Source organism: Salmo trutta, chromosome 27, assembly GCF_901001165.1.
Source record: "Salmo trutta chromosome 27, fSalTru1.1, whole genome shotgun sequence".
Lineage (NCBI taxonomy): Eukaryota > Metazoa > Chordata > Actinopteri > Salmoniformes > Salmonidae > Salmo > Salmo trutta.
The window spans coordinates 14,712,146-14,737,307 of record NC_042983.1 but is presented as its reverse complement, the minus strand read 5'-3'; the positions used below and the strand labels follow the sequence as shown (position 1 = coordinate 14,737,307).

Genomic DNA, 25,162 nt, shown 5'->3' with positions numbered 1-25,162 from the left:
TGCTTACAGTGGATCTAAAACCTTTTCTCTAACTTTTCCAACAAGCAATAAAACTAGCAGTAGCCTGGGTGTCATTTTGTGTCTGTTTTAGCCAACTATAGCATCGAATCTGAATATTCTTGAGAAAGTCTCAAGAATAAAAAATGAACTCCACTGTTCTTGCCTTTTCTAAAGTACGTTCTCTGTCTGTCTGTCTGAGCCCGAAGGTATCAGGAGGCATCAGTGTGTTCACTCTGGGCAGTGGTCTTTCACCTGTGTAGTGCCCTTGGGTTCATCTACGTAACATGTCCCAGTCCATCCATAACGTTAGGATTTAGGCTTGGGTTAGACAGTGTGTTATTAATACATCAGCAGTGGTAAGAGGACTTTTGAAGCATTTGTCCATTTATACATGTTTCATTCCAGACTAGAAGTGTGTGCAGAAAGGAGGCCATCTAGTGGTGAAAATGGCCATCTACCAAAACCACACGCGACCAAAATCTCTGTCCTGCTACTTAGTAGACATGAAGCTAGGGTTTTGGCTAGGGTTATGGTTGAACCGAGGTGTGGCCATGAAGCTAGGGTTAGGGTTGTGTTTGAGGCTAGGTTCAACCCTAACCCTAGCCTCAACCAGAACCCTAACTCTTGCCTTAACCCTAGCTTTATGTCCACCTCCCGGTTCAGCCGTGGTTGAATCTAATATGCCACTGGGTTTTGTCTCGGCCTTAGGCCTATATATCCCGTTGTCAAGGCATATGAAAAACCAGGTTACAGAGCAAACAATGCAATTATCACAACACATAGGTTGTGATATGGCTATTTCCTCCTGGCTTGGCTTCCTCAGTGATTTTACCCATGCACCACTACTGGAAACCCTAGCCTCAACCCTTTCCTTGACCTCAACCTATGGTCATAGCCTTAACCTAATGCTGGGCATAGACAATCATCATGCAAAACATGATCCTACCTGTTTTTTCCATTAGGAGGCCTGCTTTCTTTAGAAATAGAGTGAGACCACAAAAATACATCAACAAGCTGAACACCTTCAGTCACATGGTGGGAGCCAATGGATCTCCACACACAAAACACAATACACACATGACATGAATACAATTTGTTTATTTCCTATCATCTTAAACACATAGTTTGCACATTGCTTGCACTTGAAGGTACAAACAACGTGGAATAGACGTTGAATTGACGTCTGTGCCCAGTGGGCTGAATAGTGGAGGTCATGAATATGCATAATCACAGATGAGGAAGTAGATGACAGGGGATTTGAATGTAGAGATGTTTGCCGTTTCAATCTCAGCAGGGTAATGGCTACTATTCATGTACAGGTAAATAATAATCTCACACAGACAACATCCTGTTGGAGTAGAGATATTTCCCTTTTTTATAACATAGACTTAATATCAGTACAGCATATGGCATACCCTAATTTCTCTGACTATCTTCCACAATACTGCATTTTGACGTATAGTACGAGTTCACCAACAGATAGCTAGCAGGAACAGTATATAGTGCATGAATACATCAGTAGAAAAGGTACACACATACAATAAGTAATAAACACACACACTACTTCGCCGCACTGCAAATCCCAGATAAAGCATACACACACACACACACACACACACACACACACACACACACACACACACACACACACACACACACACACACTTAGTGTGATGCTTGCAGTGCCATACAATACAACACCAACATTAGACCAGTCACTCAACTGCAGATGTACTGTACTAGAAGGACTATGTACAGGAATAAATTCCTAAAATATTGCACTTGTTGGCCCATTGCATCACACAGCCAAAGCTATGAAGATGCACTTAATTCTATATCTATAACATAGATAACATACACCCTTAGATATATAAATATAGATAATTCAATGTCGTCATGCAACTTTTCTTTTTTGAACCTTCCATTTTCTATGCAAAGACACAATGTAAAACAAACTACAGACAGTTTTTTTTGGCATAATTACAGATATCAAATGTTTTATGTACTTATTCCCCTAATATGTGGTAGATTATCTTTACTGGAAGGTACAGGACTGTCACGACATCCTATATGTAAAGGACAATATGCTTCAGCCAAGGATGGAGACAATAACAACATGGTTCAAGGATGTGGAAAAGGTGCACTTTCTTAGGTATATGAAATATGGACACCATTCTCCCTAAAACTACTGCTTCGGAGGATATTGATGTTTATCCAGTCAGACAGACTCTATCATGGCTTCAGTATCCACCTGTCATAACATATCATATCTTGGCTGTGGTCATTTTATATTTTCTTTCTCTTCGGGAAGTGGAGATGAGGGAAGGGTCGGTTTGTAGTTTGGGTAAAGATAACTGTAATGGTCTGGCAAGAACAACATAACCAAGGTTATTGGTTATTTGACAGCACACTTGTCAAATTTCTTAATAAGGCTAGAAAAAGAGGATCCATTCAGTTTTGCAGAAATGTAGACACACTCATCAGATGGCATATCAGGACTACTAATACAAATGCACATGTACAGTATACAGTACTCACAGACACAATGTAGAATATTCATGAAATATGAAATCAATGTGGCAGGTGACCATAAAGGAGACGAGGCCATGTTGGAAATACTAAAAGGCCACGTGTTTTTATCCAAGGTAGATGATTGAAATTTATCACACTGCCACACTCATTCACTCTTCCTAAAACACACATGCACACACACACACACACACACACACACACACACACACACACACACACACACACACACACACACACACACACACACACACACACACACACACACACACACACACACACACACACACACACACACACACACAGCAAACACACACACAGCAAACAGCAAACAGAAATCAGTTACCATCTACCAGTTTGTCTACAGTACACGGAATAGCTTTTGGCTTCGGCAGAAGACAATATGTAACACAAACATAATAAATGCATAAATAGATGGCTAAATAAATGAAAGCACTGATTATAACTTTATCCCCTTTTATCCCCTGCAAGTTTTAGGATGGACAATAAAAACAGTGACAAAGCTCTGGGTTCTCCTAATATAATTAGAATTGATTACAAGTCTTTGAAGCCAGTTGGAAGGCTACTCACATTGAATTCTAACAGCCTTTACAAGCATCCTTTTTAATGTTGTAAGGTAAGCTAAAAAGGATAATGGATGTTTTGTAGTGTCATATCATTAGCCATCCTGTAAGGCCTACACAGACATACTAATCAGACATATTCAGACCCTCTGTGTTTCTAGGTACCTCAACACAGCTATAGAGGGACAGACATTGATTGTTTGCCTGGTCACAGATCAGTGCTCTTGCCAACTCCATGTTTGACAATTCCATAAGGAGTTGTCAAGAGAACAGGAACAGACTGGCGCCCTGGCTGATGTACGATGATAAAAGCGGTCAGATGACACATCAGAATACTACAAGACAGGGGTGCACAACTCCAGTCCGCAGTCCTGCTGGGTTTCCTTCCATCCTGGCACTTAACTGATGGACTACTGTCACTGATTGGCCAGAGAGTGCACCTACAGTATCTATACAAGTCAATCTCTGATTAAAAGGCAAGGAGGAAAATCTGCCTTTACTGCAGCCATCCAGGGCCTTAGTTGTGCACCCCTAGTTTAAGACTACACTTGAGTCGCAAATGGCACCTTTTTTCCAATAAAGTACGCATCCTTTGACCAGAGCTTATAGGCCCTCGTCAAAAGTAGTGCATTATGTAGGGAAAAGGGTGCCATTTGGGATGCAGACTATATCTAAGGGACTGGGTATCTTGGAAACACCGGAAGTGGGAGGAGCCACTAACAGTTACAGGCGGACTGCTGGAGCGGCGGGGCGCTGTCTGTCAGTTTGGCGCTAGGCGTTCCCGTGGTAACGGCAGGATCAGTGTCCAGGCTCTCGGACATCCTGTCACAGATGATGTCAACGAGGCGTTCAAAGGTCTGCTTGACATTGATGTTGTCCTTGGCACTCGTTTCAAAGAACTCAAAACCTGTGGAGGGATAGCGAGGGAGAGGAGAGAAAGAGTATATGAACATTGTAGATGATGTTTACAAGAAGTTAATTGTCTACATTCAGAAATCTCTTGACAATGACTAAGTGAAAATGAAAGCCTGTCAAATACTGAACGTTATGTTTACAATAAGTCAATGAACTTACAAAAGCCCGTGTAGGTACCGGTGCTGTGAATCAGTATGAGCTAACGCATTATAATGCTTCGTATATGACTGTTGACCTTTCCATGTGTTCATTATTTTATCTCTGCCACTATAAAGTGTCCCTTATCAATCAAATGATAGCAGCTCACCGAGTTGTTCTGCCAGCTGTCTCCCGCTGTCTGCAGCCACCACCCTCTCCTCCTCCATGTCACACTTGTTTCCAGCCAGCACCACCTGGGCGTTGTCCCAAGAATAGGTCTTAATCTGGGTGGACCTGCACGCACACACACGCACACGCACACATATACAGAGAAGAAAACAGAGCACTGCATCTATCTACTAGAAGCTATAGGCGACAAGCTACAGTAAACAACATATCTCCTCCATCAAACCCAGGTTTACTACAGAATGGCGTTGACAGACACCGTCCGCCTGCTTCTAGCTCCTAGCGAACTTAGCAGTTTTGTGAATTTTTTGGGTGTTATGTCCATACTGTCTATACACACCATTTATATATACATACAGTGCATTCGGAAATTACTCAGACCCCTTCACTTTTTCCACATTTTGTTACGTTACAGCCTTATTCTAAAATTGATTAAATAGTTTTTTTCCTTCATCAATCTACACACAATATCCCATAATGACAAAGCAAAAATAGGTTTTTATACATTTTTGCAAATGTAAGTATTTTTTTCAATGGAAATATCACATTTACATAAGTATTCAGACCCTTTACTCAGTACTTTGTTGAAGCACCTTTGGCAGTGATTACAGCATTGAGTCTTCTTGGGTATGACGCTACAAGCTTGGCACACCTGTATTTGGGGAGTTTCTCCCATCCTCTCAAGCTCTGTCAGGTTGGATGGGGAGCGCCGCTGCACAGCTATTTTCCAGTCTCTCCAGCGATGTTAGATTGGGTTCAAGTCCAGGCTCTGGCTGGGCCACTTAAGGACATTCAGAGACTTGTCCCAAAGCCACTCCTGCGTTGTATTGGCTGTGTGCTTAGGGTCATTGTCCTGTTGGAAGGTGAACCTTCGCCACAGTCTGAGGTCCTGAGTGCTCTGGAGCAGGTTTTCATCAAGGATCTCTCTGTACTTTGTTCCGTTCATCTTTCCCTCGATCCTGACTAGTCTCCCAGTCCCTGCCGCTGAAAACCCTCCCCACAGCATGATGCTGCCACCACCATGCTTTACCATAGGGATGGTGCCAGGTTTCCTCCAGCGTGATGCTTGGCATTCAGGCCAAAGAGTTCAATCTTGGTTTCATCAGAACAGAGAATCTTGTTTCTCATGGTCTGAGAGTCTTTAGGTGCCTTTTAGAAAACTCCAAGCGGGCTGTCATGTGCCTTTTACTGACGAGTGGCTTCCGTCTGGCCACTCTACCATTAAGGCCTGATTGGTGGAGAGCTGCAGAGATGGTTGTCTGGAATGTTATCCCATCTCCACAGAAGAACTCTGGAGCTCTGTCAGAGTGACCATCGGGTTCTTGGTCACCTCCCTGATCAAGGCCCTTCTCCCCCGATTGCTTAGTTTCGCCTGGCGGGCAGCTCTAGAAAGAGTCTTGGTGGTTCCAAACTTCCATTTAAGAATGATGGAGGCCACTGTGTTCTTGGGGTCCTTCAATGCTGCATACATTTTTTGGTACCCTTCCCCAGATCTGTGCCTCAACACAATTCTGTCTCGGAGCTCTACGGACAATTCCTTCGACCTCATAGCTTGGTTTTTACTCTGACATGCACTGTCAACTGTGGGACCTTACATAGACAGGTGTGTGCCTTTCCAAATCATGTCCAATCAATTGAATTTACCACTGGTGGACTCCAATCAAGTTGTAGAAATATCTCAAGGGTGATCAATGGGAAAAGGATGCACCTGAGCTCAATTTCAAGTCTCATAGCAAAGCGTCTGAATACTTATGTAAATAAGGTATTTCAGTTTTTTTTGTTATACATTGGCAAACATTTCTAGAAACATGTGGAAAAAGGTAAGGGGTCTGAATACTTTCCGGATGCACTGTATAGTTATATTCCAGACTTTGCCATTGCTCGTTCTAATGTTTCTTAATTTAGTTTCTTGTTTTTAACTTTTTGTATTATGTATGTATTGTTATTGTATTTCTAAGTATTACTGCACTGTTGGAGTGTACAGTGAGGTCAGACTGGTCATACGAGTTCAGATGTAGGTCAATTCACATCTGACTGTTGACTGATGATATTATTCACAGTGACATCCTGGTCAAAAACAGTTGCTCTGAAATGTTTTTTTTGCGCTGAATGTTTATAATCTATCTCTAGTCTAGCCTATATTTAATGGGGAAATTATTACCGATATCTATGTTAATCTCTCACAATTATTTGTTTTGTGTTTCAATGGCCAATAACCAGGAGAGGAGAGAAGCAGTAGTGTCTAGCGCCCAGCGTGACTCCGTCACTGTCAGGAGACAACTGCGTCACACACAGGACCTCATTCACACACATCCTGGCAGGGAAGGAGCCGTTTGCTTTGGAAAACATGCATCTTAACCCGCAACCTTCTAATCAGGACGAATAATGGATAATAATAATGGAATAAAAGCCTACCATAAGAAGTCTGTTCAGGCCTTTAATTCAGAATAATAAATATACATATGTATCATGCTTTATAACATCCCATGACCCTTATGTGGATGATGTAAAATATATATATATATATATGTGAACCCTTTGGAATTACCTGGATTTCTGCATAAATTGGTCATAAAATTTGATCTGATCTTCATCTTAGTCACAGGGTGGAAAAAGTATGGGAACCCTCAGATTTAATAACTGCTTGACCCTCCTTTGGCAGCAATAACCTCAACCAAACGTTTTCTGTAGTTGCGGATCAGACCTGCACAATGGTCAGGAAGAATTTTGGACCATTCCTCTTCGCAAAACTGTTTCAGTTCAGCAATGCTCTTGGGATGTCTGGTGTGAACCGCTCGAGGTCATGCCACAGCATCTCAATTCGGTTGAGGTCAGGACGCTCCAGAAGGCGTATTTTCTTCTGTTGAAGCTTTTCTGTTGTTGATTTACTTCTGTGTTTTGGGTCGTTGTCCTGTTGCATCACCCAACTTCTGTTGAGCTTCAATTGGCAGACAGATAGCCTTACATTCTCCTGCAAAATGTCTTGATAAACTTGGGAATTCGTTTTTCTGTTGATGATTGCAAGCTATCCAGGCCCTGAGGCAGCAAAGCAGCCCCAAACCATGATGCTCCCTCCACCATACTTTACTGTTGGGAGGAGGTTTTGATGTTGGTGTGCTGTGCCTTGTTCCTTCCAAATGACTCAACTGTAGTTTCATCTGTCCACAGAATATTTTGCCAGTAGCACTGTGGAAAATCCTGGTGCACTTTTGCAAACTTCAGACATGCAGCAATGCTTTTTTTGGACAGCAGTGGCTTCTTCCGTGGTGTCCTCCCATGAACACCATTCTTGTTTAGTGTTTTATGTATCGTAGACTCGTCAACAGAGATGTGAACATGTTCCAGAGATTTCTGCAAGTCTTTAGCTGACACTCTAGGATTCTTCTTAACCTTATTGAGCATTCTGCGCTGTGCTCTTGCAGTCATCTTTGACTTACAGTCACTCCTAGGGAGAGTAGCAACAGTGCTGAACTTTATCCATTTATAGACAATTTGTCTTACCGTGGACTGACGAACATCAAGGCTTTTAGAGATAATTTTGTAACCCTTTCCAGCTTTATATGTCACGTCCGTTATAGAAATAATCGGACCAAGGCGCAGCGGGAGTAGAGTTCCACATTTTATTGATCGTGAAACTTCAAAAAACAACAAAGAAATAACGAACGTCAAAATATGTAGCGCACATAGGCACTAACACAAAACAATATCCCACATCGCAGGTGGGAAAAGGAACACACTAAGTATGATCCCCAACTAGAGGCAACGATTATCAGCTGCCTCCAATTGGGAACCATACACACACACCAACATAGAAACACAATAACTAGAAACCCCCCTAGTCATGCCCTGACCTAAAACACCATAGAGAACCCCGAGGGCTCTCTATGGTCAGGGCGTGACAGTACCCCCCCAAAGGTGCGGACTCCGACCACAAAACCTGAACCTAGATGGGGAGGGTTAGGGTGGGCAACTAGCGTCGGTGGCGGCTCCGGTGCGGGACGTAGCACCAGCTCAGATCGCGGATCCGGCCATGAAACCGGGCTGAACACCGTGCCTGGACTGGGCACCGCGCAGAGGAAGTCTCCGGCCATGGAGCGGGACTGGACGCTGTGCCTGGACTGGGCACCGGCACAGAGGAAGGCTCCGGCCATGGAGCGGGACTGGACGCCGTGCCTGGACTTGGCACCGGCGCAGAGGAAGGCTCCGGCCATGGCACCGGCGCAGGAAGCTCCGGGCCGTGGAGCGTCACTGGAAGCTCCGGGCCGTGGACCGCCACTGGAGGCTCTGAACTGTGAACCATCACTGGAAGCTCTGAACTGTGAACCGTCGCTGGAAGCTCTGGACTGTGAACCATTGCTGGAAGCTCTGGACTGTGAACCGTCGCTGGAGGTTCCGGGCTGTAGACCGTCGCTGGAGACTCTGGGCTGGTGACACACTCTTCAGGGCGAGTGCGGGGAGCCGGCACAGGACGTACCGGGCTAGGAAGGCGTACTGGAGGCCTGGTGCGTGGAGCCGGCACAGGTGGCACCGGACTGATGACACGCTCTTCAGGGTGAGTGCGGGGAGCCGGCACAGGACGTACCGGGCTGGGAAGGCGCACTATAGGCCTGGTACGTGGAGCCAGCACAGGTTGCACCGGACTGATGATACGCTCCTCAGGGCGAGTGCGCTGCAGAAAACACCTAACCAACATCTCTCTCCGATCTCCCTCCTCCAACTGCTCCATCGACTCCCAGATGGTCTCTGGCTCTCTCCTCGGCCGACCGCCCCTTGTGCCCCCCCCCCAAAAAAAATCTTGGGGTTACCCTTGGGCTGTTTGTGGCCGCGGACCCCGACGTCATCGCTGTCCTCCGTTACTCCTTGGCAACTCCCGCCAAGGAAGGGTCTCGCATCCACCCAGTATTTCTTCCCATGTCCTACTCTGCTTCACCTCCTGCGCACGCTGCTTGGTCCTGTAATGGTGGAATATTCTGTCACGTCCGTTATATAAATAATCGGACCAAGGCGCAGCGTGAGTAGAGTTCCACATTTTATTGATCGTGAAACTTAAAAAAACTACAAAGAAATAACGAACGTCAAAATACGTAGCGCACATAGGCACTAACACAAAACAATATCCCACATCGCAGGTGGGAAAAGGAACACACTAAGTATGATCCCCAATTAGAGGCAACGATTATCATCTGCCTCCAATTGGGAACCATACACACACACCAACATAGAAACACAATAACTAGAAACCCCCTTAGTTACGCCCTGACCTAAAACACCATAGAGAACCCCGAGGGCTCTCTATGGTCAGGGCATGACATTATGCAAGTTAACAATTCTTAATCTTACGTCTTCTGAGATCTCTTTTGTTCGAGGCATGGTTCACATCAGGCAATGATTGTTGTGAATAGCAAACTCAAATTTTGTGAGTGTTTTTTATAGGGCAAGGCAGCTCTAACCAACATCTCCAATCTTGTCTCATTGATTGGACTCCAGGTTAGCTGACTCCTGACTCCAATTAGCTTTTGGAGAAGTCATTAGCCTAGGGGTTCACATACTTTTTCCAACCTACACTGTGAATGTTTAAATTATGTATTCAATATAGACAAGAAAAATACAATATAGACAAGAAAAATACAATAATTTGTGTGTTATTAGTTTAAGCACACTGTGTTTGTCTATTGTTATGACTTAGATCAGATCAAACAATTCGAGCTTCTACACCTTTCCATGAAACAAGTCTCTCACTGTTGACGCTTGCTATAGACCTCCCTCTGCCCCCAGCTGTGCCCTCGATACCATATGTGAATTGATTGCCCCACATCTATCTTCTGAGCTCGTGCTACTAGGTGACCTAAACTGGGACATGCTTAACACCCCGGCCATCCTACAATCTAAGATTGATGCACTCAATCTCACACAAATGATCAATGAACCTACCAGGTACAACCCCAAATCCATAAACACGGGCACCCTCATAGATGTCATCCTAACTAACTCGCCCTCCAAATACACCTCTGCTGTTTTCAATCAAGATCTCAGCGATTACTGCCTCATTGCCTGCATCCGTAATGGGTCTGCGACCAAACGACCACCCCTCATCACTGTCAAACGCTCCCTAAAACACTTCTGCGAGCAGGCCTTTCTAATCGACCTGGCCGGGGTATCCTGGAATGACATTGACCTCATCCCGTCAGTAGATGATGCCTGGCTATTCTTTAAAAGTGCCTTCTCACCATCTTAAATAAGCATGCCCCACTCAAAAACTTTAGAACTAGGAATAGATATAGTCCTTGCTTCACTCCAGACCTGTCTGCCCTTCACCAGCACAAAAACATCCTGTGGCGTTCTGCATTAGCATCGAATAGCCCCCGTGATATGCAACTTTTCATGGAAGTTAGGAACAAATATACACAGGCAGTTAGAAAAGCTAAGGCTAGCTTTTTCAAACAGATATTTGCATCCTGTAGTACTAACTCAAAAAAGTTCTGGGACACTGTAAAGTCCATGGAGAATAAGAGCACCTCCTCCCAGCTGCCCACTGCTCTGAGGATAGGAAACACTGTTACCACCGATAAATCCACTATAATTGAGAATTTCAATAAGCATTTCTCTACGGCTGGCCATGCTTTCCACCTGGCTACCCCTACCCCGGTCAACTGCCCGGCACCCTCCACAGCAACCCGCCAATGCCCCCACCATTTCTCCTTCACCCAAATCCAGATAGCTGATGTTCTGAAAGAGCTGCAAAATCTGGACCCATACAAATCAGCCGGGCTAGACAATCTGGACCCTCTCTTTCTAAAATGATCTGCCAAAATTGTTGCAACCCCAATTACTAGCCTGTTCAACCTCTCTTTCGTATCGTCTGAGATTCCCAAAGATTGGAAAGCTGCCACGGTCATCCCCCTCTTCAAAGGGGGTGACACTCTAGACCCAAACTGCTACAGACCTATATCTATCCTACCCTGTCTTTCTAAGCTCTTCGAAAGCCAAGTTAACAAACAGATTACCGACCATTTCGAATCCCACCGTACCTTCTCCGCTATGCAATCTGGTTTCAGAGCTGGTCATGGGTGCACCTCAGCCACGCTCAAGGTCCTAAACAACATCATAACCGCCATCGATAAGAGACATTACTGTGCAGCCGTATTCATCGACCTGGCCAAGGCTTTCGACTCTGTCAATCACCACATTCTTATTGGCAGATTCGACAGCCTCAAATAATTGCCTCGCCTGGTTTACCAACTACTTCTCTGACAGAGTTCAGTGTGTCAAATCGGAGGGCCTGTTGTCCGGACCTCTGGCGGTCTCTATGGGTGTGCCACAGGGTTCAATTCTCGGGCTGACTCTCTTCTCTGTATACATCAATGATGTTGCTCTTGCTGCTGGTGATTCTCTGATCCACCTCTATGCAGACGACACCATTCTGTATACCTCTGGCCCCTCTTTGGACACTGTGTTAACTAACCTCCAGACGAGCTTCAATGCCATACAACTCTCCTTCCGTGGCCTCCAACTGCTCTTAAACGCAAGTAAAACTAAATGCATGCTATTCAATCGATCACTGCCCGCACCTGCTCGCCTGTCCAGGTTCACTACTCTGGACGGCTCTGACTTAGAATACGTGGACAACTACAAATACCTGGGTGTCTGGTTAGACTGTAAACTCTCCTTCCAGACTCACATTAAGCATCTCCAATCCAAAATGAAATCTAGAATCGGCTTCCTATATCGCAACAAAGCATCCTTCACTCATGCTGCCAAACATACCCTCGTAAAACTGACCATCCTACCGATCCTCGACTTCAGTGATGTCATCTATAAAATAGCCTCCAACACTCTATTCAACAAACTGGATGCAGTCTATCACAGTGCCATCCGTTTTGTCACCAAAGCCCCATACACTACTCACCATTGCGACCTGTACGCTCTCGTTGGTTGGCCCTCGCTTCATACTCGTCGCCAAACCCACTGGCTTCAGGTTATCTACAAGTCTCTGCTAGGTAAAGCCCCGCCTTATCTCAGCTCACTGGTCACCATAGCAGCACCCACTCGTAGCACGCGCTCCAGCAGGTATATCTCACTGGTCACCCCCAAAGCCAATTCCTCCTTTGGTCGTCTTTCCTTCCAGTTCTCTGCTGCCAATGACTGGAACGAACTGCAAAAATCTCTGAAGCTGGAGACTCATATCTCCCTCACTAGCTTTAAGCACCAGCTGTCAGAGCAGCTCACAGATCACTGCACCTGTACATAGCCCATCTGTAAACAGCCCATCTATCTACCTACCTCATCCCCATACTGTATTTATTTATTTATCTTGCTCCTTTGCACCCCAGTATCTCTACTTGTACATTCATCTTTTGCACATCTACCATTCCAGTGTTTAATTGCTATATTGTAATTACTTCACCACCATGGCCTATTTATTGCCTTAACTTACCTCATTTGCACTCACTGTATATAGACTTTTTGTTTATTTTGTTCTACTGTATTATTGACTGTATGTTTTGTTTATTCCATGTGTAACTCTGTGTTGTTGTATGTGTCGAATTGCTATGCTTTATCTTGGCCAGGTCGCAGTTGCAAATGAGAACTTGTTCTCAACTAGCCTACCTGGTTAAATAAAGGTGAAATAAAATAAAAAATTGAATTAAATTAAATTGTATGACCAATTTATGCAGAAATCCAGGTAATTCCAAAGAGTTCACATACTTTTTCCTGTGACTGTATATGTCACGGTTGTCGTCGGTGAAGGAGGACCAAAACGCAGCAGGTACGTGTATGCTCATTTTGATGATTTATTAACTTCAAAAAATGAATACAAAAATAACAAACACGAGAAACGAACGAACGACAACAAACAGTCTGGCAAAGCCTAAGCTCAACACAGAACAATCACCCACGAATAACAAACCCAAACACACCCTAATATATGGGACTCTCAATCAAAGGCAGATAGACAACACCTGCCTTCAACTGAGAGTCCCAACCCCAATCAGCACAACATAGAAACACACTCACCAGACTACACATAGAAATACATAAACATAGAACATCAACCCAAAACCCCGAAAATACTAAATCAAACCCCCCTTTGAACAAACACACCACCCTGAACCACATAAAACAAATACCCCCTGCCACGCCCTGACCAAACTACAAAACAATGAACCTTATATACTGGCCAGGACGTGACAGTATATATATATTTGTTTGTCTGATGTGATTAATGAGGAGCATCCAGACACTGTAATTGATGAATTTATGAAATTGCTTCTTCCAATTATTGATAAACATGCACCTGTTAAGAAACTGACTGTTAGAACTGTTAAGGCTCCATGGATTGATGAGGAATTGAAAAACTGTATGGTTGAAAGAGATGTGGAAAAAGGAGTGGCTAATAAGTCTGGCTGTACATCTGACTGGCTGACTTACTGCAAATTGAGAAATTATGTGACTAAACTCAACAAAAAGAAGAAGAAACTGTATTATGAAGCCAAGATCAATTATATAAAGAATAATGGGAAAAACTTTGGAGTACTTTAAAGGAAATTATGGGCAGAAAGACAAATTCAACTCCATCTTTCATCTAATCAGATGGCTTATTCGTCACAAAATCATTTGATGATGCCAATTATTTGAATGATTACTTAATTGGCAAAGTGGGCAAACTAAGGTAGGAAATGCCAACAACGAATAGTGAGCAATTGTATTCATGCATAAAAAAACTATAAATGAAAGAAAAGCATTGCAAGTTTGAATTATGTAAAGTTAGTGTGGGAGAGGTGGAAAAATTATTGTTATAGATCAATTATCACAAACCTCCTGGCATTGACAACTTAGATGGAAAGCTACTGAGGATGGTAGCTGACTCTATAGCCACTCCTATCTGTCATATCTTTCATCTGAGCCTAGAGGAAAGTCTTTGTCCTCAGGCTTGAAGGGAAGTCAAAGTAATTCCGCTACCCAAGAGTGGTAAAGCAGCCTTTACTGGTTCTAACAGCAGACCTATAAGCTTGCTGCCAGCTCTTAGCAAACTGTTGGAAAAAATTGTTTGACCAAATACAATGCTATTTCTCTGTAAACAAATTAACAACAGACTTTCAGCATGCTTATAGAGAAGGGCCCTCAACATGTATTGCACTGACACAAATTACTGATGATTCGATGAAAGAAATTGATAATAAAAGACTGTTGGAGCGGTACTGTTGGATTCCAGTGCAGCCTTTGATATTATTGACCATAATTATGTGTTATGGCTTTTCAACCTCTGCCACATCGTGGATTCAGAGCTATCTATCTAATAGAACTCAAAGGGTTTTCCTTAATGGAAGCTTCTCTAAAGTCAAACATGTAAAGTGTGGTGTACCACAGGGCAGCTCTCTAGGCCCTCTTCTCTTTTCTATTTTTACCAATGACCTGCCACTGGGATTAAACAAAGCATGTGTGTCCATGTATGGTGATGATTCAACCATACACACATTAGCAACCACAGCTAATGAAGTCACTGAAACCCTTAACAAAGAGTTGCAGTCTGTTTTGGAATGGGTGGCCAGTAATAAACTGGTCCTGAACGTCTCTAAAACTAAGAGCATTGTATTTGGTACAAATCATTCCTTAAGTTCTAGACCTCAGCTGAATCTGGAAATGAATGATGGGGCTGTTGAACAAGTTGAGGAGAATAAATTACTTGGCATTACCTTACATTGTAAACTGTCATGGTCAAAACATATAGATTCAATGGTTGTAAAGTTGTGGAGAGGTCTGTCATTAATAAAGAGATGCTCTGCTTTTTTTACTCCAAAAAGCAAGTTCTGCAGGCTCTAGTTTTGTCTAATCTTGATTATTGTCCAGTAGTGTGGTCCAGTGCTGCAAGGAAAGACCTAGTTATGCTGCAGCTGGCCCAGAACAGAGCGGCATGTTTTGCTCTTCATTGTAATCAGAGGGCTGATATAAAGACTATGCATGCCAGTCTCTCTTGGCTAAGAGTTGAGGAGAGACTGACAGCATCCCTTCTTTTTATAAGAAACATTAACAACATTAACATTGTTGTTTGCATAGTCAACTTACACACAGCTCTGACACACATTCTTACCCCACCAGACATGCCACCAGGGGTCTTTTCACAGTCCCCAAATCCAGAACAAATTCAAGAAAGCGTGCAGTATTATATAGAGCCCTTATTGCATGGAACTTCCTTCCATGCAATATTGCTCAAATAAACAGCAAACCTGGTTTCAAAAATCAAATATAGCAACACCTCACAGCACAACGCCTCTCCCCTATTTGACCTAGATAGTTTGTGTGTATGCATTGATATGTAAGACACCTGTGCCTTTTTTTAAGTATGCAGTTCTGTCCTTGAGCTGTTCTTGTATATTGATGTATTATGTCATGTTTCATGTTCTGTGTGGACCCCAGGAAGAGTAACTGCTGATTTTACAACAGCTAATGGGGATCCTAATAAAATACCAAATACCAAATATATAGTCTCATAAGTCATTATAGCTAATAATATTTAAAACATCATACATGGTTTTATTACCACTTATCAGTTATTATGGATGCTTATAGTCAGTGTTATAACACATTATAAAGGATGTTATAAAGCATTATATGTATGTACTTCATAGAAAGTGTTAACTAACAAAGTATTTTTGTGCTCTGTCACTGCTATGGCTTTAGTGAACAAGCTCACTGATTTGAACAGCGGCAAGATAATAACAGTCATTAGCTGACTGGTATCAAGACTTCAGAATAGAGCAGTTCATGATTCTACAGTAGCTGCTGTTAAAATTGATTGCAGTGCAATGTCTCATACAGAGTGCCTGTAAAATAAATGTGTTTTCTTCCTTTCTTAGCAGTTAGTCATCCGACAGTACATCAGCGCGTTGCCGTAGTGATCGCGAGCGCCCCTTTCCTCTCTGTGCTCCCATAATCCTGTTGGGCTGTGAGGGTGAGATAAGGCTACACCAGTGAGCTGTAAACATGCTACAGAGAGGGAGGGGTCACACCGTCTGGCCACAACACCTGGATCTACACAACCACAGGGAACAGAGATGTTTCACCTGTCTACTTTCTACACAGACGCCCTACTCAACATACCAACACTAGTGTTGATGTGACACGCCCATTCTGTACACAAAAGAGGACACGTAGTCAAAATCGCATTCTCTGTACACAATTCAGAAAAATCCAGGATACAGGAAAGATACAGTACAAGGTTCCAGTAGTGTAGGTATTCAGTATTCGGATGGAAATAGATTTTGTGGCTCACATAGACAGTGATTTGTGACTTTGCCTGGCCTACCCTGGGACCCCCCCCCACACACAGATGGGCCAGTGGCTCTCTGACAACAAGCGCTCTAATCAATACGCTTAGATAGGGAGATACTGACAGAGATGAAGGTCAGCTATTTGGGTCTGATTCTTCACAGGGAGAAATCTTCTACTCATCCTGTCTCAATACAACCCAACAACACACTGTTGTCCATAAAGATATGTAGTCTTTCTGAGAATCTTGTGTTAAGATATACAGTATGTAAACAATACTTAAAACAAAACATGTCACCTGAAGTTGCTTCCTTCCCTCCTGTATTTCATGATACATGATATACTGACAAAATTGCAGACCTTCCAACGTGCTGATGAAAGCTGTTAATGCTGACACGTACTGGTTTACAATTATAAAATAAACTGTGCTATTTAACACAAATGTTCCTCCTAGAGAGGGTGAAAATGTGTTGTACCCCAGTAGAACTCACCAGTCCTGCACACAATGGAAGGACTCCTCGTTGGTGATGTCATACATAAGGATGAAGCCCATGGCTCCCCGGTAGTAGGCAGTGGTGATTGTCCGGTACCGCTCCTGTCCCGCCGTGTCCTGGAGAGAGATAAAGAACATTGTTGTTGCTGGTCACACACACACGCACGCACGGACGCACACACACACACACACACACACACACACAGTAAGTCACTCACAGTAAGTCACACAGAAAGTCTCCCATCCATGTGTGTGTTTATTCTGGACTGGTTTGGCTAGCTGTGATGATCATGTATCCTGCATCGTCGGCTGGTTTGGCTAGCTGTGATGATCATGTATCCTGCATCGCCGGCTGGTTTGGCTAGCTGTGATGATCATTAATCCTGCATCGCTGACTGGTTTGGCTAGCTGTGATGATCATGTAACCTGCATCGCCGACTGGTTTGGCTAGCTGTGATGATCATGTATCCTGCATCGCCGGCTGGTTTGGCTAGCTGTGATGATCATGTATCCTGCATCGCCGGCTGGTTTGGCTAGCTGTGATGATCATGTATCCTGCATCGCCGACTGGTTTGGCTAGCTGTGATGATCATGTATCCTGCATCGCCGGCTGGTTTGGCTAGCTGTGATGATCATGTATCCTGCATCGCCGACTGGTTTGGCTAGCTGTGATGATCATGTATCCTGCATCGCTGACTGGTTTGGCTAGCTGTGATGATCATGTATCCTGCATCGCCGGCTGGTTTGGCTAGCTGTGATGATCATGTATCCTGCATCGCCGACTGATTTGGCTAGCTGTGATGATCATGTATCCTGCATCGCCGGCTGGTTTGGCTAGCTGTGATGATCATGTATCCTGCATCGCCGGCTGGTTTGGCTAGCTGTGATGATCATGTATTCTGCATCGCCGGCTGGTTTGGCTAGCTGTGATGATCATGTATCCTGCATCGCCGGCTGGTTTGGCTAGCTGTGATGATCATGTATCCTGCATCGCCGGCTGGTTTGGCTAGCTGTGATGATCATGTATCCTGCATCGCCGGCTGGTTTGGCTAGCTGTGATGATCATGTATCCTGCATCGCCGGCTGGTTTGGCTAGCTGTGATGATCATGTATCCTGCATCGCCAGCTGGTTTGGCTAGCTGTGATGATCATGATGGTCATTATCTATTCACAAATTCTAGAGGTTCAAGTCTCCCCAGTAAATGAATAATGCACTGTGATCAAATAATTCAAATCCCTCTCCCTGCCTGCAGGGCCCATCCCAAACAGAGCAATTGATCCAAGCACAACGGGATGTCTGGTGATGTCTCCACACCCCATGGGAAGCAGATCATTGATCCCATATACCGTAGCTAACCATTGAAATAGAGAGACATTTCTGACTCCATGCTGATTAGTCACAGTGGTGGCTGAGACCTACTGGCCATATTATACTGATTATGTCATGTCTATGGGTTTACAATAAACCTCTTGTATAGGGGCACTCAGCAGTGTGCTATTTCCACTGCGAGGCCAAACAGTGCTGGGTTACATTAGCTACAGAGAGAGGCCTGCTCTGCTCTCTCTGTGAATATGGCTATAATTGTGTCTGTGTGGTAGCCAACGGACATCTCTGACCTTCAAAAGCACACACAGCTCAGAGGCTGTCTACCTCAATCTCCCTCATACAGCAGCTGGGCTGAGCAATGGAAACCCACAGATATACACAGTAATGCATGGACGTACGTGCACCTGCATGCAGATGTTCAGGTGTGTGTGTCTATATATTTGTGCGAACAATGAACTGAAGAATGTTTTTGTACAATGCAATTCAGTAGGCTATAGCATTACCTAATTTTATATCATGTTTTTTAAGGATATTTCTTTATCCTTTTTTTTGTTGTTATTATAAAAAATGGTTCTCTTTTTTTTTGCAGACTGTGACATTACTTTACATTAAACATTCATCTTCTAGACAATGCTTTGGCTGTTGACTTTCCTCTTGGCTGAATTTTGAAGACATACTGTATGCATCCACACATTTCACTACCCCTATCGATTCAGGGCCAAGTGCTTGACAATGACTCATTTAATCTTGGGGCTATTTGAGTGGGCAGCTTTGCTTGTTATTAGCTAAAAGACACAGCAAGACAGAAAAATCCTGCTGAGTCCAATGAAAAGGAGCTCCATTTAAAACAAACTGACTGAGTTTCTTTAATCATCGCCATGGCACCACAGAGCAGTTTACACTGTGAATAAGACCAAGAAATGGACACAATCTTTAGTACAGTCCGTGAAGAGTGACAATAGGCCATCTTATTTGAATCTTCCTGGTAAATTCGGGTGTACTGTGGCTCATCAGGAATAGTACAGTACTCAAACAGCCCAATTAGACAACCTAGAGCTATTCAATTGAATGCTCTCTCTGGCAATCCCGCCTCTGTTAGAACCCGCTTGTTTTTGCTTAACTGACAAAAACACATTACCCTTATTACTCACTAATTAAACTGCTTACATTCAACCCTCAGCTGATTAACTGCTACAGTCCTGTCTGGGACCAATGAATTGCTGGAACAGACAGTAAAAATGACAGCGAACAGCATTGCCTCTCTAGGAAAGAGAGTGAGCGGGTGTTTGGAGAAAGCATGCTTTAAATTGTCACCGTAGCTATCTCAGAGGTGCTCAGAAACAAACTCCTTCAACTCCAAATCTCCTAATAAAAAAAAGGCTGCAGGCAAGGTCGGACACACACAGGAGGAGAACACAGTCTGAGAGGAGTGTTGTTCAGTGATCCATACACATCCACCTGCCTCTGTTCTCTACACTGCCCTGCCTTGCGTTCCATCACGGCAGGCCTTGCTCCTACATCTTAGCAGCACAATCCGCCTCAAATGTTTCATGTCAAATGTCACACTTAATGTTATTGTGACCGGAACCTAGTCTGCACGTTGGCTTTTACAAATCTATAACAACGTAGAAAGGCCGTATCGTTACAAGCTTTAAGGGATTGGGGTTTAAAGTGATTTATAAGCCCCAATCCCTTAAAGCTTGTAACGATACTGCCTTCTACATTGCATCTAGCCACAACCTGTCACAGGTTAGTCTGCACATTGGCTGTTAGAAGTCTATAAGACTTCTAACAGCCAATGTGCAGACTAACCTGTGACAGGTTGTGGCCAGATGCACACTTGTATTTAAACTTAACAAACATACATTTGGGGGGAAATATAAGGCAAATACTGCAATTGAATGAATAGCTCATATTTGTGCACACTTTAGTTGAATAGCTTCACTTACAGTACACTAGACATTATCTATCACAATAGTGAGTAGCCCTGACTCTAGCGACAGACCTACCCAGATCTGCAGTTTGATCCTCTTGTCGTTCTTGTAGACGGTCTTCACTTTGAAGTCGATGCCCACGGTGCTGACGAAGGCTGAGGTGAAGGCGTCGTCAGCGTAGCGGAACAAGAAGGAGGTTTTACCCACGCTGCTGTTCCCAATGATCAGCAGCTTGAACATGTAGTCAAAGTTCTGGTCCCCGCCCTCCTTCCCTTGAGTGGTCCCCTGAGTGGCAGCCATCTGGAAAGACCAGGAGTCACAGTGTCACAGGTTATGACAAACATGAAATCAACTCATTGGAATTAGAAATGTCACTCTAAGGTTTAGATATGTTGCGTGGAAGACGGATGTCACAGACGTGTAAAAGAAGAATATACGATTAAAATGATCACAGGCAAACACACCAGCCTCTCAGATTGATGTTAAAGGCATACAGACTGTGTCTGATGGCAGATGGCTGTGTTGGATAAACAAAAAGAGCACTACACACCCTGGGGTTGGTGAAGAGTCCACCTGTGTTCTACATCTTCACATATATGTGCCTGCCAATGAACATTAGTCAGATCCTTCACAAGCAATCCATACCATACCCAGCAGGGCGTGGAAGGTGTCTGATCAATTAGGCTTGGATTTATCAATGGTTATGCCAATCAATTCAACAATCATTGACAAAAAAACAAATGTGGAATGTTTCATCTTTCTTGCATAATTCGTCTGCATTTGTCAGCATTCTATATAAATAGAACTAGGCTACAGCAGACATCTTTGTTCCTAGTAGCCTAAATGTTTTCACTGTGCATCAGCAATTTGCCATGTCAAGCATGTGCCTGTTCTGTTAAACGGAGAAGGATTCTTTCGATTTTACACCAAGCAAGCCTAAACAGCACTATTAACAACACTGTACTATCTATGGACAATGTTTCGTAAACAAAATGTCCTATTACCGATAACAATCATCTAGAAATACATGGACACGGCATTTTAGGTGTTTTATGTGCTAATTCCATTTAGAAATGTTATGAGGATGACGAAAATACACTATTCTATTTTGCTACACAAATGTAGGCTAGTTCTTGTAAATTGGATAAAACCTTGCAGAATTTTGGAACATCGGAAATACAGCTTAGGTCAATCAAGTTCTTTGTGGAATTCTATAACAGTCTAGCAAAAAATTGACATGATGCAGAAAAAACATTTTCAATCATAGCAAACCAACCTGCGTCGAAGGCTTCGTGTCAGTCAGTGGCTTTTTCTGTTTTTATATAAATATATTTTACTGTAGAAGACGGTTCGGTTTGATGCTCGACAATTTCAGCACCTGGGAGCTGTCCCTGTGTTCCGAAGCTGAACTGTCCGGCCCTAGCGCGAGCCAGGGTTCGTTCGTTGTAGAGCGTAGTAAGCGCATTCGACGTCGAAGTTCACAATATGGAGCTTGTAGTCTTTATAATTCCAAAAGGGTGACTGCATTACTCAGCATGCAACACAGTCACTTTGACAACATTCATTTTGACAACTCCAGACTATAATAATTTTCAAAAATTAATATTTTTGTGTACATTTTCATTCATCTAATAATGTATTTTGACAATTATACAATTTCCTCTGTGGCATTACCAAAAAATATGCTTGCTCTTAGAAAAAAAACAATATAACATTTCAGAAATGTAAAGCACAATAACAATGTGCATTTAGCCTAAATTAATTTGTTCAATGTAGCCTAATGATGATGTGTATTGAGTCATTCTGAAGTCAACGGTTTCATCTAGGTACCATATGACTATGGGAACTGCAATACTTGGAGGGGGGATGTGAGAAAATGTGGGAAATATTTTGCTATTGTCGTACAAGCTTGGGTTCTGCACCTCTCTCCTATCTGCCTCTCATCTCAGCACCACGCACACAGGATGCTGAGACTGGTGTCGATTAAACCTGGTCCTGATGTAAGCGATGTGAAATGGCTAGTTAGTTAGCGGTGGTGCGCGCTAATAGCGTTTCAATCGGGTGACGTCACTAGCTCTGAGACCTGAAGTAGTTTGTGGCGCGATGGGTAACGATGTTTCGTGGGTGTCAGTTGTTGATGTGCGCAGAGGGTCCCTGGTTCAAGCCCAAGTTGGGGCGAGGAGAGGGACGGAAGCTAAACTGTTACACTGACCTGGACCAAAATGTACTTCCAATGAGAATTCTCCATTAAGACAGTCCAGGCTGGGAAGCCAGCCCTTATTAAACAGGCCCTAGAAAAGTAGATTATATTCTTTGTATAGGTCTAAAATACAAAGTTTTATTCAGACATGAATTGTGAAAAATGCAAACATAGGGGATATTAACCTGTTGGATCGCACCACAAATGCTTAAAAGATAGCATTTGGAGACAGTGGCCAGATAAACAAAACCAAAGCATGGATTGCTGTTTTGTGATACTTTTTTTCAGTTATTGGTAAGATTTCACATTTGTAGCTGTTTCTGTCACTCCACATACTGTGACGAATAGGAATGAAGACCGTTCCGTTTTAAAATAAGCCTACATTGACATTCAAAGTTACTGAGACATGGTATTTGAGACCTGGAAATATAAACACACACACGTGCACGCCCGCACACACTATGCAATATTTAATAATATATCATCCTAGCCAACATTTCACTCAGCCCATTATCATCTGTGACAGGCTCCCATGGCTGCTGTTCTGGACTACTGGACCACACCTGTTCTCTGTTGCTATTTCTGATCTGACTAGCCTGAGTGTCAGTCTGTTTGTGCTTTCATGCCAGCTACTTGGCACTCATTGCCATGCCAAACAATGCCAGCAATGTTCTAGGACCAGTCTATCCCATGATTACTGTTGTGATCAACTAGACACCACCTGTAATCTGTGTTGATATATTTTACAGTCCTGAGGGGGAAAAAACATGCTGGAAGGAATCAGACTGTCAGATTAGTCTTTGAGTTAAAGTCACAATAACTTTCTGTATTTTGCACATGCCATTGTGAATATAAATATGACTGTTAAGTCTCCCATGTTGCCCTATGGTCTACATCTGAACAAATTGTGTTATGTAAAATCGAATTGTTTAAATCAATATATCTGATTAAAATGTTGGAATAGTTCACGCAAATTACAAAATGACATAATGGTTACCTTACCCTGTAAGCAGTCTATGGACAAGGTATAACAGCAATCCATTCTTTGGTTCAGTTTCTCTGGCACTGTTTCCAAATGCTAACGTTTTAGCATTCGTTGCACAAATCCCAGTCAAGTTATGGGACCGATATTAGCATTTTGCACGCGTCATGCTCAAATCATTTGTAAATTACTTTGTTGAGCTTCACCATCAATTTGCGATACTTGCGGGTGATTTGGACATGATGCACGAAAAATTATAATATCGGTACCATGACTTGAATGGGATTTGTGCCACAAAAGCTAAAACGTTAGAATTTGGAAACAGTACCATGGAAATAAAACCAAAGCATGGATTGCAAAAAGACCTTGTCCATAGACTGCGTACAGGGTAAGGAAACCAATGTGTAATTTAGAACAATTTGGGTCAACTATCCCTTTAACGACTCCCAGACACACCAAAAAGTTATATAATCGGACAGACATTTGTTGTCCACCTCAGTTATGGAAAGTAAATTACCTATCCATGTACCGGGAAACGGATTTGATTGGGTGTGTTAATGATTAATCTCCTGGCAGGAATTAAGTCTTTGACCGTTTTGTTTATAGTGCATAATTAATGAGAGACTGGGTTGTTTGACGGTGTCCACTGACCGTTTGAATTGCTGCTTAACAGGGGGGCGACTGAAAGAGGTCACAGTTGCAAAGCCTCATGTGCTAGTTTCACTAAATTCTAGGATATTTGTACTTACTGTGCAACATTTATGCAAATATCTTCTAAAGTAACCGATCAGATCAACTTGCTGTCGTTTAATATTACAGCACGTTTTCTCGTCTCCAAATATGTCTGCAAATGTGTATGTTCTATAAAACATACGGCTTACAGAATCAAAGTGCATAAACTATGTGGGAAATATCTTGCGTAATATCCACTCACCAAAATTAATAGAGGCATTGATATAGTAGCACGTTCTCTTTGCACAATTCTTTGAAAAAGTTTTGATGACGGAAGTTTCATAAACAAAACATTTCTATTAAGTACTCTGCACGATAATAGTGCCATGGCACCCTCTGCTGGGGGCTTGAGTTCTTGCATGTCTAGATATTGAATTACTGTATTACATTTCGATGTCTATGACAGGTTGAAAATTTCATTATTAGAGGAGCTCCATTTGCACTGCTTCACAAATAATTGGAATACCTGTAAAAACTTTTGTTCAAGTATTTTTTCATGATTGTGTCAAAATCAAAAATTAGCAAGATATTAAGCCTATCCCTGTCTACCTTACTGTTGCCTCTGCTGTTTTGGTTGGCCTAAAGTACTAATATGGATGCTAACCACTGTTTTATGTAGCCTAATAGAGAGTTTATCATGGAGGACTCCACAGAATTCATCCTCCAGGATCAAGGCTTCAGGACGGTCCATGGCAGTAAGGACAACCCCATCCTGACAGCCTCCACTGGGGCTTTGCTCGCTGGCCTCTACGGGATATGGACTATGTTTTCCCTTCCTGACTTCCGCAAAGTACCAAGAAGACTCAAGGTATATCTCATTCACATGAATGTGCTCAGGCCCCTATAACTGTACAGTGAAATCAATAAACAGTAAC

General features: G+C 43.1%; 1 protein-coding gene across 3 annotated transcripts; it reads right to left on the bottom strand.

Annotated features, from left to right (window-relative positions):
* Positions 1 to 1,078: 1,078 nt before the first annotated feature.
* On the bottom strand, positions 1,079 to 24,522 carry LOC115164388 (ras-related protein Rab-3C). Of its 3 annotated transcripts, none has more exons than XM_029716819.1 (5): positions 24,490 to 24,522; positions 20,449 to 20,673; positions 17,111 to 17,229; positions 4,336 to 4,460; positions 1,079 to 4,020 (listed from the first exon to the last, which is right to left on the bottom strand). In XM_029716819.1, the coding sequence occupies exons 1-5, from the start codon at positions 24,505 to 24,507 to the stop codon at positions 3,830 to 3,832; spliced, it is 678 nt and encodes a 225-aa protein (XP_029572679.1). In that variant the 5' UTR covers positions 24,508 to 24,522; the 3' UTR covers positions 1,079 to 3,829. The 3 variants fall into 3 exon arrangements, with proteins under 3 accessions (XP_029572679.1, XP_029572681.1, XP_029572680.1); XM_029716821.1 differs by lacking the exon at positions 24,490 to 24,522 and adding an exon at positions 24,305 to 24,326; XM_029716820.1 differs by lacking the exon at positions 24,490 to 24,522 and adding an exon at positions 21,650 to 21,871.
* Between the last annotated feature and the right edge of the window lie 640 nt (positions 24,523 to 25,162).

Excerpts from the sequence above, each read along its gene's own strand:
- LOC115164388 (XM_029716819.1), bottom strand. Across the intron at positions 17,230-20,448 it reads GGATCAAACTGCAGATCTGG|GACACGGCGGGACAGGAGCG; the intron begins GTAGGTCTGTCG and ends ATCTCTCTCCAG. Across the intron at positions 4,461-17,110 it reads TTCCATTGTGTGCAGGACTG|GTCCACCCAGATTAAGACCT; the intron begins GTGAGTTCTACT and ends GTGTGCGTGCAG.